Raw genomic sequence first — 15230 nt, 5'->3', positions numbered from 1 at the left:
ATATTGATGATGCATGCAAACTCTCTCCAGATGACTCCTGATGCAGGAGAGAAGAAATGCAATCTTAAAATAATAATATACCACCCAGATTTTTACATAAAGCTATGGCACACCAAGTCCTTCTGTAGCACAAGCTCAATAGTAGAAATAAATGAGGCTGTCAGGTTAACGTAGTTGTGTTTGATGTAGTGTGTGTGTGTGTGTGTGTGTGTGTGTGTGCGCGCGCGCATGCATGTGCACACACTTATGAGCATAACCCCTCCATCTTATCAATTATATGCTAAAACACCTGGATTGATTCTAGGCCATCTGCTTCAGCTATTTATACAGATCCTAGGGCACTAAGAGCATAGTCTGTGACTGTAGCTATACACTACATACCCAGATTCCCAGGTCAAATCTCAGAATATCACAGTCATAGAATTATAGCCATAGAGTTGGAAGGGACCATGAGGGTCATTTAGTCCAACCCTTCAATGCAGGACTCTTTTCTCAAAATGGTGTTTGAACCCACAACTCTGAGATTAAGAGCCTCATGCTTTACCAACTGAGCTACTCCAGAGTCTTGGACTTTTAACTGCACTCAACCAACACCCTTTTCCTCTTGGATGACAAGAGCTGAGCATCTCCTACCAAAGATCAGTTTGTGAAAATACTTACTTTCTCTGTTCCAGCTCATCAGTGATGGTGGTGTGGTCTACGCCGAAGCACTCTGGGATCATGTCACCATGGATGACCAAGAGCTGGGCTTCAAGGCTGGTGATGTCATTGAAGTAATGGATGCAACTAACAAAGAATGGTGGTGGGGCAGAATAATGGACAGCGAGGGCTGGTTCCCAGCCAGCTTCGTACGGGTAAGAACTATTCACTGTTTTAAAAAATTCATTCATTAACAGCAAACTCTTTCAAGAAAGGGGGCATTTTGAGAAGAGAAGCACTTTTCCTGTAGCTTCAGTAACTTCTAGCAGTTGACACATTTTTAATATGATTTAGTGATCAGTAGCAGCCACTGGGTATGTGGACAGATGGGAATTTTTTGCTACCTTAAATTTGAGCTCCTCCACCCTTCCATTTGTCCCATGTTTTCTTCTGCTTGTCCTATACTTTCTAGGCACAGGTCCAAGAGGTTTTTCTTTTGTCCCACTGCTTTCCCCAGGAAAACCCACTGTTTGCTGCTGAATTCGCTTTTGGGTGCTTGGTTGTGGATTTTTTGTGGGAATTGTATTTTTATGTTTTATTATTATTGAACCTGTATCTTAAATAGTTGTTCTGTAAGTAGCCTTGGGAGATGGAACAGAATTTACGGCCAGATTCATATTCCAAGTCTAGTAGTCACAAACTAGTTGGAACACTTGCAGTAAGCTCCGCCTTCCAGAATGTTCTTCTCCCATATTTTGTCCTAAGCAATAAGTTGTTGTCCTGCCTTTGCTTCTATATGATGGGAATATTCCTGTTTTGAAACAGCTGCGAGTGAACCAGGATGAACCGATGGAAGACTATCCTTTGAAGTTAGAAGATGGCAGGGAGGAAGACTCAAGAAATGCTGCCCACCGTTATGGAGTGGGGCAAACAACTAAGGACCAAATGAGAACCAATGTTATCAATGAAATCCTAAGCACAGAAAGAGATTACATCAAGCACCTGAAGGACATATGTGAGGTAACAAGTCACACAGATAAAAGAAGTTCAGAAGCTAAATTTTAGAAATATGTTTGAAATATGGAACTCTTTGGGGGTTCCGTGAAAACCTTGATTTCATCGAGTTAAACACGACATGGTTGCTCTAAACGTGGTGTCCTCTAGATGTTGTTGGATGACAACTCCCTCCATCCCTAGACATTGGACGTGGTGATGAGAGTTGAGTCCAACATCTGTATAGCACCAGCCTTAGGAAGGTGATCTACTTCAGTGGAAATGGTTTTGATCAGACTCGAGCAGCAAGTTCCTTCAAAAGGTCCATATAGAATTCCTAACAACTGTAGTCTTTTATTCTACTATTGAATCATATATTTTTCCACTTACAACATTAGACCATATTGTCCAGCATAACCTTTGGTCACAGAGGAGAAAGTGAAGTGTCACTAAAATGCACACATTTGCCTTTTGACTTGGGTGTCACAAGACATTAAGTTTTAGCAGCTTCTAGGAAAATCATAAAATGCAAATGGAGCATTTTTGTACATCTTTCTGAGTTCCTAAAAATTGTAGAGTGTTTCTTCTGCATGTCACCCCAGAAGCAGCTTAGCTTTACTTCACTGGAGAATTCTGCAATGTCTGCCTCTAGTGCTGCGTTTCAACGTAGAGGCATTATCCTTTGCACTGGTTGCCTGAATATTGCATACAGACATCAGAAGTATTTTTGTTTCTGCAGTAATCATCATTTTCATGGCAGGTCCATAATCTCTGAGGCGCTTTAGCACCATCAGATTGCTCCATCAAGCTGTTAAACGTATTGGCAAGGATGAGTTGGGCTGCAGTTCTCTTTGGTTTTGTTTCCCAAGAAACCTGAATCATAAAACAGTACTTGTTTACAGGGCTATATAAAACAATGCCGTAAAAGAGCAGACATGTTCACAGAGGAGCAGCTGAAGACAATCTTTGGGAATATTGAAGACATCTACAAGTGCCAGAAAAAATTTGTTAAAGCACTGGAGAAGAAATTCAACAAAGATTACCCACACCTCAGTGAGGTGGGCTGCTGCTTCTTAGAATATGTAAGTTGACAGCTGAATTATGTGGGAAAGTATTGACATTATTCCTGTTGTTGTGACTACAGAGATGGTGATTACATTTGAACATTAGGCTTGGGAAAGGGAGGGAGTTGAGGGAGGGAAGAGGGTCTAGGATTAGAGTTTACTTGGACATGTTTTGTTTATAAAATTGCTACACCACCCTTAGAACAATAGTTGTTACTACCTTAGTTGGACAACCGGATCAGTGCTTAGTTGTCCCTGGCAGATCTAATTTTGACTTTATCTCTTATCTCTCTCTTTTTAAACTGATCCCTTTTTCCACAATTTAATCTCACTACAGGGCTTCTTTTGTTCTGTTTCATGTGCCTCTTCTGCCTATAGCCAGCCTCTGGATATTTCACTTCCATTTAGTTATTGCCTCCCTCCTCTTTTTTTTGTGCTTTTAAAAGAACATCTTGTTCCCCGTGTTCTTCCTTCCTTCACCTGTTCTGTTTGTGATCTTTGAAGCAGGGATCCTTTCTGTCATTGTTTTTTCAAGTAAAAAGCTATATTTTTATAGATCAGAAATGTAATAGTATAAATGTTGACTTATATGAAATGTGACTGAATCAGATCTGGGATGTGGCACTAATGGATGAAATCACTGAAAAACTAGGTGAATGAAGAATAAAGAAAGAGACACTTTCCAATAAGTGTCTCTTTGACCTTATTGCATACGCATATACAAAAGAGCATGCCTGCCGACTACCTGCAATTCACAGCAAATCATGGACTTCTCTCTACCATCCCTTGGTAGGCTGACTTTCAAACTATTTGTTGGCATCCATTTGTCTTGAGAGACAATGGAGTGTGCCTCCGGGGGTGAAGTCAAACGGCAGCATTTGCAGCACCTAAGTGACCTCCCTGGGGTATAAGCCTTGTCATACGTATGGAGGTCCTGGGCTACCCAGGCGACAAAGACCCCCTTCTCGGCCTCGCTAATGTTGTCCAAAGCAAAGCAGAGCAATCCATTTGGCCCCAGCTGGGCTGCAGGAGTTGCCGGAAGGAGGGGTACAAGGCACCACCCAACTATCTTGGGGACTCCTTTCTAGATTTGTGTAGGGCTTAAGCCTTCGCCTTTTCTTCTCCTGAAGATACTCCACAAGGCAGCGGAGGTTTAGGATCAAAGTTTTTCTTCTCCTAAATTGGCTACCTTCCCAGGTCAGCGAGCCCCACCTCCTCTTTCAAACTACAGTTTTTTTCTGTTTCTCTTGTATGAATCTGTTCTTCCATGGGAGGATGGGGGGAGAATTTATTGAATTTGATTGTTCTGTATAACACCCATGAAAGATAAACAAACAGTTAAAATAATAAATGTACTACCACTGGTAGTATTAGTAGTAGTAATAATATATATTTTTGCTTCCAATTTAGCAAAACGAGTTCCAGATCTATTCTGAGTACTGCAATAACCACCCCAATGCCTGCATGGAGCTTTCCCGACTCACCAAAGTGAGCAAGTATGTTTATTTCTTCGAAGCATGTCGCCTGCTTCAGAAGATGATCGACATCTCTCTGGATGGCTTCCTCCTGACTCCCGTGCAGAAAATTTGCAAGTACCCCCTGCAGCTTGCAGAACTGCTGAAATATACCAACCCACAACACAGGTACGGAGGATTACAAAGGGGCAGGGAGGATACATATCCTGTCTCAGATGCAGCCGTCTTAGTTTGTTCCTTCTTTTGATACTTGTAAAAATTAGTTGGTAGTAACATGAGCAGGCCTTTCTTTATGGTTGTGTCTAGGTCCCATTTTGTTTTTGTGACCTTCCAGTGATCAAATAGGCTTTTTCTCTGGAACGTGCAAACGGTCAAAGTTTCTGCAGCTAATGCCCATCCAGGGGATGGCGGTTTTGCTGATGCAGCAAAGCTTAAGCAGTTCTGATGCTGGTTATGGAAGCTGCTTCCTCCAGATACTGAGGATGTCCCTGTAATTCCTACTGCTGGTGCCCTGAACAGCAAGTAAAGTACAAGAAAGGGCAGCGATGTATGTTGTGTGGCGTATAATGTGAGGGGGGAGAATTCCAAGTGGACACCACTCCAGGTCCTGTACAGAGAAGCACGGGAGTGCAATCACAGCAGTTGCTAGCTTCACAGTTATTTATACTGCTGAAGTGTTTCGCAGGCATCAGCAAACCAAGTCACAAGTTGTAACTCTTCTATATTATCTCCGCACCGCAGATAGGGAAACTATTAAAGCTCGAGCAATTACATCAGATGTACTTCAAGTCAGGGGTAGAGCTCCTGGCTGTTCTTTTTTCTTTAACCCCACAATTTGCTTGCTAGTTTCTTATGCTTTGGGGGAGAGGGCCATTCCTTTTGCATTGTGGCTGCTTTGTGTTGACATCTCTAATGGAATCCATTTAAAACCTAGGGATTTTAAGGACGTCGAAGCCGCTTTGAATGCCATGAAGAACGTAGCACGACTCATCAACGAGAGGAAGAGGCGTTTGGAAAACATAGACAAAATTGCTCAGTGGCAAAGTTCAATAGAGGACTGGGAGGTAAAGAAATTTTCTTACGGCTTCTCCACTGGGGAAGATTATTCTTTATTACAAAGATGCACAAAAACCACAAGGCTGCACTGAGAATCTGCCTCCTGTGTATCTTGCCCATTTACCTTGACTTGGTCAAGGCTTCAGATCCCCATGTGCCATGAAGGCGTCCTCGTGCAACACATCCACCGGTCCCTTTTATTGATCCCATTAGCTCTTGTTCCAGAGCAGTGGATTATCAGATCAAGTCATAAGCTAGCCAGATGAATTTTAATATCTTCCTAGATTTAATTTCTCACACTTGCAAATTATGGAAGTTAGAATAAACATTTTTATTAGCCAAACTGTTTGCAAGCATTCTTAGATTGGTGGGACTTGATATTCACTGTCAACAAAACTCTTAAGTTGCAAACTTGGGCTCTCTTACCAGGAATAAGTTCCATTATAGTCAATTAAGGTCACGGTGCAAAAACTTTCTCGTGAAATGGTGCATACTTCAAAATGTGTTGAGAGTAAAGAGCCAATGCAGATTTCTTTTGAAATGTACTTGGTGAAAATAGTCTTTGTTCCTGTTAATACTGTTCTGCAGATCAGGAGTGAAGAACCTCAATGGCCGAATGTGGCTCTTTGGTTCTCTCTTTCTCTGACCCTAGGTCACACACCCTCACTAGTCCTGGTCCATGCCTTTCTGGAGGGCTTTTGCTTGGGTGAAAAGTGTCCTCAAACTGTGATAAAGACCACTTGATTCCATGATGAAGGATGGATAGAAATCTGACTTCTGCATGCCTGGAATGTAGAAAACTTTAAAGAAGAGTGACTTTTATTGCTCTGCTCACTCTTGTCTCCGGCCCCACCTACCACTTGCATGTGGCCCTCAGAAAGTTTTTCATGAATGAATGAATGTGGCCCTCTGGATAAATGTTTGCCTACCTCTTATTTAGGTCCACAAGCAAATGGTGGATGTCAAAGAGGCCATCTTCTCTTAGGTCAGCCACACTTCAGCCACAATCCAACACAGAATGAAATGCATTTTAAAGCATGAATACCAATAGGCTTACGATTTTTGCCTCATAAATCTTGGTTTTCCCCTGCCTGAACCGCCTCGCTGCCCATGGAGGGTAGCAAGGAGCAAGCACCATTGGCTCGCGATGTGACTGGAAACCTCAAAAGTTAAGCGTGATGTTTAATTTTTGAGGTTTCCGGTCACATCAGGAGTCAATGGTGCTTGCTCCTCGCTTCCCTCCATGGGCAGTGAGGAGGTTCAGGCAGGGGAAAACCAAGATTTATGAGGCAAAAAACCTGGCAACATTCCCCAGTGGGTTCTGGGGAGCTCACTGCATCCCACTGTGCCGCACAAGCCATGTCTGCCAACAACAATGTATTTGAAGGACCACACCGTGAAATAGATTGTTTATTTACAAGATGTAACAGAGGTGCTGCTTGTAAGATGAAAAAAAAGGTCAGCTGGAAGAATGGTTTAACAGCAAGTGAAGGATGTCAACTGGACTCTAAATAAGATGCAGCTGAATAATGATGCAGCTATGTGAGGAAATGATGGTGGTCATATGTTTGTATTAAATTAAATGAATTTGGTTTGATTTGTAATAATTTGGGAAATTAATAAAAATAATTTGAAAAAGTAAAAAAAAAAAAGAACACCTAACTTTCTTGCGTTTGGCCTACTGGCACTGACCACTTTTATGTGTGTGTTTTGAGCTTTAATAGGGAAATATCTGGGAGTGCAAGGCTAGGAAGCTGGTTATTTAAAAAAAAAACCAACACCATCCTGTTTGGCCCCAGAGTATCTCCACAATAGGCTGCTATATATTACTCGTCAGCTTCTTTTGAGAAAGAAAATGACATGTCTCTTGTGTTGTGAGTGACAGGGTGAAGATGTCCTTGTGAAGAGTTCTGAACTTATCTACTCTGGGGAATTAACCAAAATTTCCCAGCCTCAAGCAAAGAGCCATCAAAGAATGTTCTTCCTCTTTGATCATCAGCTTGTCTGCTGCAAGAAGGTAAGCTAAGCAAGCTGTGTCCACTTCTGCCTCTGCCAGTTAACACTCTCCACCGATAGTGGAATTCCCCACTGTTTTTCATTGTTTTGCACTCAAGCATTGCATTAAAGAACATCCTAGTGTGTCAGGGTGATAGCATTAATCTAAACGTCACTATTCATATAAATCAAGGAAAGGGTTTCCTACTGCAGACCTGCCTTCCCTGCCATCGTTTCTTCCATGCTAGTCTGCTGTGAATTTCTCTACCAACAGTTAATGAAAGAGTCTTGCTGTGGACTGCTCTCCTGTGGCGCTGGAGGAGAGTGAGGCATTTAGCTTTTGCAAGATCAAAATACGGCAGCTGAAAATGCTATCAAATTAAATCCATCAGAAAGTGCCACCCACGTTCTTTCTAAGCATCAGGGCAATTTCTACGGTTGTATTTAATAGATAAGAGTCTAACAATGTTTCCACCTGCGTATATAAACGCTCATGTTATTCATTAAGATGCATGCCTGAGTAGAAATCTTACAAAGCCAAGCCCAGGAGGTGGGATGAGGAAAAGGTCACATCCTGCTTGGAGGCTTCCCATGGGTATTTGACTGGCCACTGTGGAAACAAAATATTGGACTAGATAGGCCTTTGGTCTGACTCAGCAGGAGTCTTGCGTTCTCGTTTCCTTCAGTAATAGGAGGCATCATAATCCTTGCAACAGCAGTGATGGGTTTTATCCTATCTGTGTCTTCTTTTATTATGATTATACTAAGTCTTTGATATGACTACAATTAATAGGATGGTGCAGTTACAATATTCACATCGGTGTCTGTGCATCACATAAGATACAGTCCCCTGGTTAGGGGAAAATATGTTGAAGAATCTGCCCATTTGTTCATAGAACATGCACTCTGGCTGCAAGATCACCAAAAGGATATATATCTTAGGGGAACATTTCAACAGATGCAAGTGTATGCACCACATCTTACCAGTTGCCATGGAAATTTTGAATGCTGAAAAAATACTTAAAGAGCAAAGAGCCCGTACCGTATGTGGCCTTGAGAGAGCTGGCAGCTTCTCTTGATACATTCCACATGGATTCATTGAACCGAATAAACATTTTTCAGAACTGCACAATATTCTTGCAGGGTATGAAACATTCTGCAGCACAACTGAAGAATTTGTTTGTGTGGCTATAGCAAAGTACCTACCATCAGTCTATCTCTGTAAGGACATGTAATGGGAGAGCAGCCCCCTAACTTTTCAGATTGTCTGTTTTATCTGCCATACTGCCACACAAAATGATAATGACTTCCTATATAAACCTTATGATATAAACTGATAATATTGTAGGTAGGTTGTGGAGTGACATTGTGAGCATCTGGTTTGGGTAACAGCTCCAGAAATCATGTCAGGAGTTAGGTTTGAATATTCATTTTCACATAATATTATGTACCTTGGGAGGTGAACAAAAGGCTTTATTTAAAAAGGGTTCTGATTGGGGAGAAGACACCCCCCCCAAACTTTAACCCTAGTTTCCATGTAAATTAGTACAGTGGTACCTCAGGTTAAGTACTTAATTTGTTGTGGAGGTCCGTTCTTAACCTGAAACTGTTCTTAACCTGAAGCACCACTTTAGCTAATGGGGCCTCCTGCTGCTGCCGCGCCGCCGGAGCATGATTTCTGTTCTCATCCTGAAGCAAAGTTCTTAACCCGAGGTACTATTTCTGGGTTAGCGGAGTCTGTAACCTGAAGCATATGTAACCCGAGGTAACACTGTATTGGTTTCAGTTATGCATCTTATGATTTAAACGAAAGGTGTCTGAAATAGGGCACTTTGGGGTGTCTGATTTGGGTAAGCCCCACTAAAATTGTGCCAGGTTTTATGTTTTAGCTGTCAGAACACATTTCTGCAGAAAATGGCACAGGACCATTTCCAACCATGTGTGTTATAATTTAATCAAGAGGTACTTTGAGTTTCTTGAAGGATGATGCCCTACAGCCTAAAGGTCCCTAGGCTGTTCAATAAGACTTAAATTTCTTGAGTATATGTACAAAAGCCCACCTCTTGTCATGCTTGGGAGAATGGAAATACACAGTGGGCTTTTGATCTTAAGTACAATCATTCAGTAAGTTAGTTACCTAAAAATCATGTGTACAATATTGTTTGTACAACCAGAAGAAATTCTTGTGCAACTATTATATTCCATTTAATGAGTGCAAACCTACCATACATTCTCCAAGCAATTAAAAACTACCAAGATTTCCTAGGGCAGTATCACAACTTTCCTTGTTGTATTGTAGTGACATTAGAAACCCTTTCTCTGTTATGTTACAAGAGACTGGACAGTAGCAGCTGATTTTTACACTCCTCTATCTTATTTAGTAATGTGCCAGGGAAGATTCAGGTGTAGGTTTTCTTCTGGGTTGCGTTTGGTGACTTTTGTGAGTTCCCCAACCCTTTGTTGGAATACACCTCTTTGAACTGCTGTTCCCACAAACAAAGGGAAGGTAACTTAATAAAATCCTGAAAATATATAACTGTAGATGAACCTGCATTCTGGAAAAATAACCACAATGGCTACATTCTACCTCCACTTTCTGAAACAGAATATGCCTCTCTCAATGCTAGTTGCTGGAATTGTATCTGAGGAGAGGGCTGTTGGGTTCAAATCCTGCCTTAGGGCTTCTCATGGGTTGCCCACTGTGAGAAACCAGTTGTTAGGCTAGGTGGGCCATTGGCCTGATTGGCTTTTCTGATGTTCATACATATTATTTTGCACATGGTAGCCCATGTATATTTCTGTCTTGAGTATTTGTGCATCAGGAAACCCTGAGGAGAAGCCAGAGTGGAACATGACTATATTTTTCCTCTTAGGATCTCCTGCGACGTGACATTCTGTACTATAAGAGTCGAATCGGCATGGACAACATGGAGATTCTGGATGTGGAAGATGGGAAAGACAAGGACTTCAACGTCACCATTAAAAACGCATTCAAGTTGCACTGCAGGGACACTGAAGAAGTCCACTTATTCTGTGCAAAAAAGCCAGAGCAGAAGCAGCGTTGGCTCAAGGCCTTTGAGAACGAAAGGAAGCAGGTTCAGCTTGACCAGGAAACCGGTATGCAACAGTAGCTGGGGTTGCTGCTTAAGGCATTGTGCAGCCATTAAGCAGAGAAAACCCTTTCCCCAGAAGATTCTCACCTGCCCCACCTGAGCTGCATGTCAAACTTTTGAAATACTCTAATTTCCCTATGGATGTAACAAACGAAACATTGCCTAGGGTCTTAGAGGGCCCTCCTATGTAATCTTTCTGTCTGATGGCTGCACTGGTCCACTAGCTGCGCCAAAGCATCTCCTGAGTCAGGGGTGGGGAGCCCTTTTCAGCCCAAGGGCTTCCTTCCCTCTTAGAGAAACTTCCAATGGTGGGTGGGGCCAAAGGGAAAAGTGGCCAGAGCAGCGGGGCTGATTTCCAAGTCATTGTGCGCAGAATCAAGCTGCTAGTGTAATTTTTGCTTCTAGGGATTTTGCACTTGCCCGCCCCCCTTGGTTGCTGTGCGTGTGTTTCTATGATGCACCTTGCAAAGGCACAGCTGAGCTAATGAGTTTTGTTTCATCTTCTAGGTTTTTCCATTACTGAGGTGCAGAAGAAACAAGCCATGCTTAATGCCAGCAAACTGAACCAGAGTGGAAAACCAAAAGGCAAGTCAGGATAGTTATCCTTCTCTTTTATCTCCAACAGGGGAATTATGCCAAGTTCTAGTATTAGGAGGGGAGACACTTTTTCTCTTTTCACACCATGCATTTCAGAGCACCCTGAACACACTGAGCTGCCTTCAGCCCTGCCAAGGAGATCCAGGATACAGGGCAATATACAAGAACCTGCTCTTGGAAGCTAGTTTTATTCAGTTGGAAGCATCTACCCAAAAGCAAAGTACCTACATTAGGGGTAGAATTGTCCTCAGAACAGCAGGGGAAGGCAGGATCCCACTCCCCCTCAATAAAGACCCCCACTTTCTGCAATTCCATAATAATCAGGCCTTCCAGGTTTGCTATTTAAAGAAACCTACATGTTAAATGCAAAATTTAATGTGATGCCTAGCCATATTTCAAGATAAAAATATTACTAGTGGCTCATGTAGTTGTGCTGCAGATGGCTTGGGCATGAGGACCCTTTTATCAGCTTTTTCTCCTCCCCCACAAAGTGTCACGAGATCAGGTAGAAGATGGACATAAGAGATAAGAAGGTCCTATTTGATGCTTCTGCTAAAAGGCAGCGTTGAGTTGTTTTGAAGAATTATTCTATTAAATTTAGATCATGCTGGGCATCACGGGCAAGAATGTGTTGAATCTGCGTCAATGTAACCTTTTATCCTCTTGCTCATGTTGTTAACAGTGGTCACCCGGACATATTACGATTTCTTGATGCGCCAGAAACACCCCACATTGCCGACAAACCTCCCCCAGCAGCAAGTTTTCATGCTGGCGGAGCCCAAGCGCAAGCCTTCGAATTTCTGGCAGAACATCAGCAGGCTGGCACCGTTCCGAAAATGAGGGGAAGCAGCCTGATCTTGTGCCTGAATACCTTCTGAGAAAGCACTTTATGCATCAGTCCTGCAAAACAAAGCACTAGCTCCCCCTCCTGGCTTTCAGAGGGATAGCATCTTCCCTTTACTCCCTTGTTTCTTTTGCCAGACTGAATGAGCTCAAAAGTGTTACAACATGGACCATTTTTTGTTGTTGTGTGTACGTACGCGTGTGTCTGTGAAAGTGAGCTGAGCCTGCCCATCTCTTTTGAATACCCAGGAAGAGAAAGCAAGAGGCTTGAGTTAGAACATTGTTGGAACCTTTCCTGTTTTCTTTCCTTAAAAAACCCCCACAAAAACCACCCTTATTTTGTCGTTTTACTTTTGGACCATTCCTTCCCTTGGGACCATGATTTGCTTGCAGTTTCAACAAGGCTGCCAGACAAAATAGGGGCAAGGGGATGAGCAGTCCCAGTGCCAGCTTTGCATTTGCTCCAAAAAGCTGTTCGAGTGTTGTTGCTGCTGTTACACACCATTTTCTCCTGGGACGACGGACTCCTTTCCCATCACCATCCTCACCCGTTTTCACAGAAATCCTGAAGAATCCGAGCATGGCCAGGGAGCCACCTTCAACCTTCCTTTGCTGAAAGCAGAACTACTGACCACGAACCAGAACCTGACTGGCCAACCTGAAGCATGACTAACAGCCGAGACCTAGTTGAGTTAATGTACGTTGTGGGGGAGGGGGAAATGTGCCTAAATTAACTTTAAATTACTTTTATTCTCTACCAACACTTTGCCATAGTTCTTGGCCAATGAATTTTTTTTCTGTCAGTGTTTTTAAATGTTTATTTATGGTAAAAGTGCAGATAACTGTATTTTGTAAGAGTTTGTAATCTGTCTTGTCAGATGTTAACTTGATGCCTGTTTTGTCTATTTTTTTCCCCCACTAAAGACAAAGGCCAACATTTGTAAGCCTATATTCCTAAAAAAAAGATGAGACATGTCTGAAGGTGAATTTCAGATGTACCAGTACCACTTACAAGCAAATCAGTATTATCCTTGGGAACTGTGCCACCCACGCAATAGTCTGCCGAGGCGGGGCGGGGATAGGAAGCCTGGGCCACAGAGTTCCAGATTTATACAGAAGGGTGTATATATAGACACACTGACACTTGAAAATGGTGGGCAAAAATACCCATGTAATCCTTGACTAGAAAAAGAGAGAGAAAGATTTGCCTTACTATAGCAAGATAGCTAGAAGCCATAACTGACTGAATCCCATCCTTTAGGGATTTCCTGGTACTGTGAACTTAAAAAGAAAACCATGTACTCTGGTATGAGACTACTGTGAGAGGGTGAGCACTCAGAAGTCTGCCACAGAGATGCAGTGTCCAACTACGGCTAACCAGCCGATAGTTACGCAAATCCAGAAGCATGTACAAATTCATTCTTGCACTATATCTTTCCCCTCGTGGGAGGGGCTACATTTAATTTCATAAAGAAACTTGTAAAAGTGATTTCCACTCCGTGTGTGTCTGTTATAGAATTCTTGGTCCAACAGTCTCGTCCTTTGTGCCTGGTTATTCTTAAGTGAGGAGCGAGCTGCCTAGCAGGCTGGGCTCTATTGCCTTTGTTTCTCTCCAGCTCCAGCCATGTCGACAGCAAGGATGTGGAATCCATGGTCCTCAAGCTCTTGCTGAATTTTTCAACTCCCATCGTCCTTGATAGGCCACGCTGGCTGCAGTTGATAAGAGAGGACCACCACATCCACACCATACACGTAAAGCACTCTCACACCATTGTAAGTCATGCCCCCCCCCCCAAGTGCAAATCCTGGGAACTATTGTTTAAGGCTGATGAGAACTGTAGCTCTGTGAGGCATCTCCTAACACTCAGCACCCTTAACAAACTACAGATCCCAGGATTTTGCACAGTAATCCTTGACTTTTAAAATGATGTGAGAACACTTTACATGTATGGTGTGGCTGTAGCCCAAGGAATCCAGCAACAGATAGAGGACCTCAGTTTCCCCACCTGGTCTAAAAGCTGATTCACATTACTTAAGGATTGTAAAAGATGCATGTGAGACTGCAGCGTCACGTGATGACTTGTATGTGGACATAATTTAACTTTTTACATAATTTCAAACATACCAAGCTGGACCCCAAGATTTCAGAGCTTTTGCTGATGCAACGGGGCTTTCACACCTCCTTGCTGTTGCATCCCTTAAAGCAGGCCCTGTGAATTGAATGGGATGCGGCAGGGCAGGGGAACTAAGCTAAGCTAACTCATTGCCTTCTGCTCACACAAGCAACCATTAAGACTAAACCCTTTATTTTTCAGTTTACATAACTGGCTGGAAGTCTTCAACTGATGAGAAATGATATGCATGCATCCCTGTTTGAAGTTTTCTTTAGTGCAATTACACTTTGATAGCTCCAGCACTCTGGGCTGTAGCATGGGATGTGGAGAGGCTAGATGCCAGTCCAGATATAGCCATCATGTACAAGATGACTCCTAATTTGTTAGTACTTTTCATCTCTTGAACTGTTTAATGTTGCGGGGAGGTAGCGTGATTTCCAAGCCATTCAACTGACATGAGTGAGGCTAGATTATAAAGCCACCAGGTTTTATAATGAGACTCAAAAGTGGTGTGCCACAACATGATCAAGAGCTAAGAACGCTTCTGTCAGATGTGTAGACCTGAAAATACCAATTGTATTAACGACACAGTTCAACCTAGCCAGCTACTAAGCACAGATGTATTTGAAGAAAAGTGTAGTAGTCGTCAGAGAGAGGAAGTCCAATAGCAAAAAAGAAAGACCAGTCTGAAAGTAATGTGCCAGAGTTGCCTTTGCTTGACCAATGCGAACTATGCAGTCAGGTGGCCAGTGCTGCAAATGAAAGCACTTTTTACTTGTTGCGTAAATAGATCTCAGGAATTATCAGTCCCATGGGATAAATTGTATGCTGTAATGTACAGCAGTACAGATCAAGTACTGGAACAAGGAGCAAAGGATTAGTCTGAACCAAGCCAGAACACCCCACAACTGGGTGGCAAGAACATCCTGCTACTTTTAACAATGGTAGATGGGTGTGAAGTTAGTAGCCAGCAGAGCCCAGAAAAGGAATGCAACAACATAGCTTCCATTGTTCCAGGGATGTGGAACATGAAGCCCCCAAAAGTTGATTAAAGTCTATAAAGGATGGATAAAATGGATTAAAAGTCTAAAGAAAACAGGTGAAACTTGTGGAGTTACTAAGAATTTAATACCAAGAATTAAACATGCCTCTGCATCCATGTGAAATAGCTTTGTGTGGATCTGCCACCACCCACTACTGGAATACTGGTCCAGACAAGTGCCCTCCATCCAAAAAAACCTGCCTCACACTTAGCTTGGTCCCTGACATACTTCAGAATCCTCCTCATATCCCATATAAGCAGACAAGACTGCCATACTGCTGCTTTCAGAAGCTTCATAG

General features: G+C 42.6%; 2 protein-coding genes across 6 annotated transcripts in view; both read left to right on the top strand.

The window, feature by feature from the left end:
* The window catches only part of ARHGEF4 (Rho guanine nucleotide exchange factor 4), a 155743-nt gene extending 142479 nt beyond the window's left edge, over positions 1-13264 (top strand). For all 5 annotated transcript variants that reach the window (XM_081008392.1, XM_081008393.1, XM_081008391.1 and 2 more), the window contains 9 exons: positions 675-854; positions 1465-1659; positions 2535-2714; positions 4107-4339; positions 5106-5235; positions 7113-7244; positions 10096-10339; positions 10843-10920; positions 11615-13264. In XM_081008392.1, the coding sequence (XP_080864518.1) occupies positions 675-854; positions 1465-1659; positions 2535-2714; positions 4107-4339; positions 5106-5235; positions 7113-7244; positions 10096-10339; positions 10843-10920; positions 11615-11772 (1530 nt within the window). In that variant the 3' untranslated portion in view covers positions 11773-13264. The remainder of the gene's footprint in view (positions 1-674; positions 855-1464; positions 1660-2534; positions 2715-4106; positions 4340-5105; positions 5236-7112; positions 7245-10095; positions 10340-10842; positions 10921-11614) is intronic.
* KLHL6 (kelch like family member 6) overlaps positions 1-15230 on the top strand; it is a 252558-nt gene that overhangs the window by 209176 nt on the left and 28152 nt on the right. The gene's annotated exons all lie outside the window — the stretch shown is intronic.

The sequence above is a fragment of the Podarcis pityusensis genome (assembly GCF_964106645.2).
Source record: "Podarcis pityusensis genome assembly, chromosome: 5".
Taxonomy (NCBI): domain Eukaryota; kingdom Metazoa; phylum Chordata; class Lepidosauria; order Squamata; family Lacertidae; genus Podarcis; species Podarcis pityusensis.
Note: the sequence above shows the minus strand (reverse complement) of the source record. Positions and strands in the feature narration are given on the sequence as shown.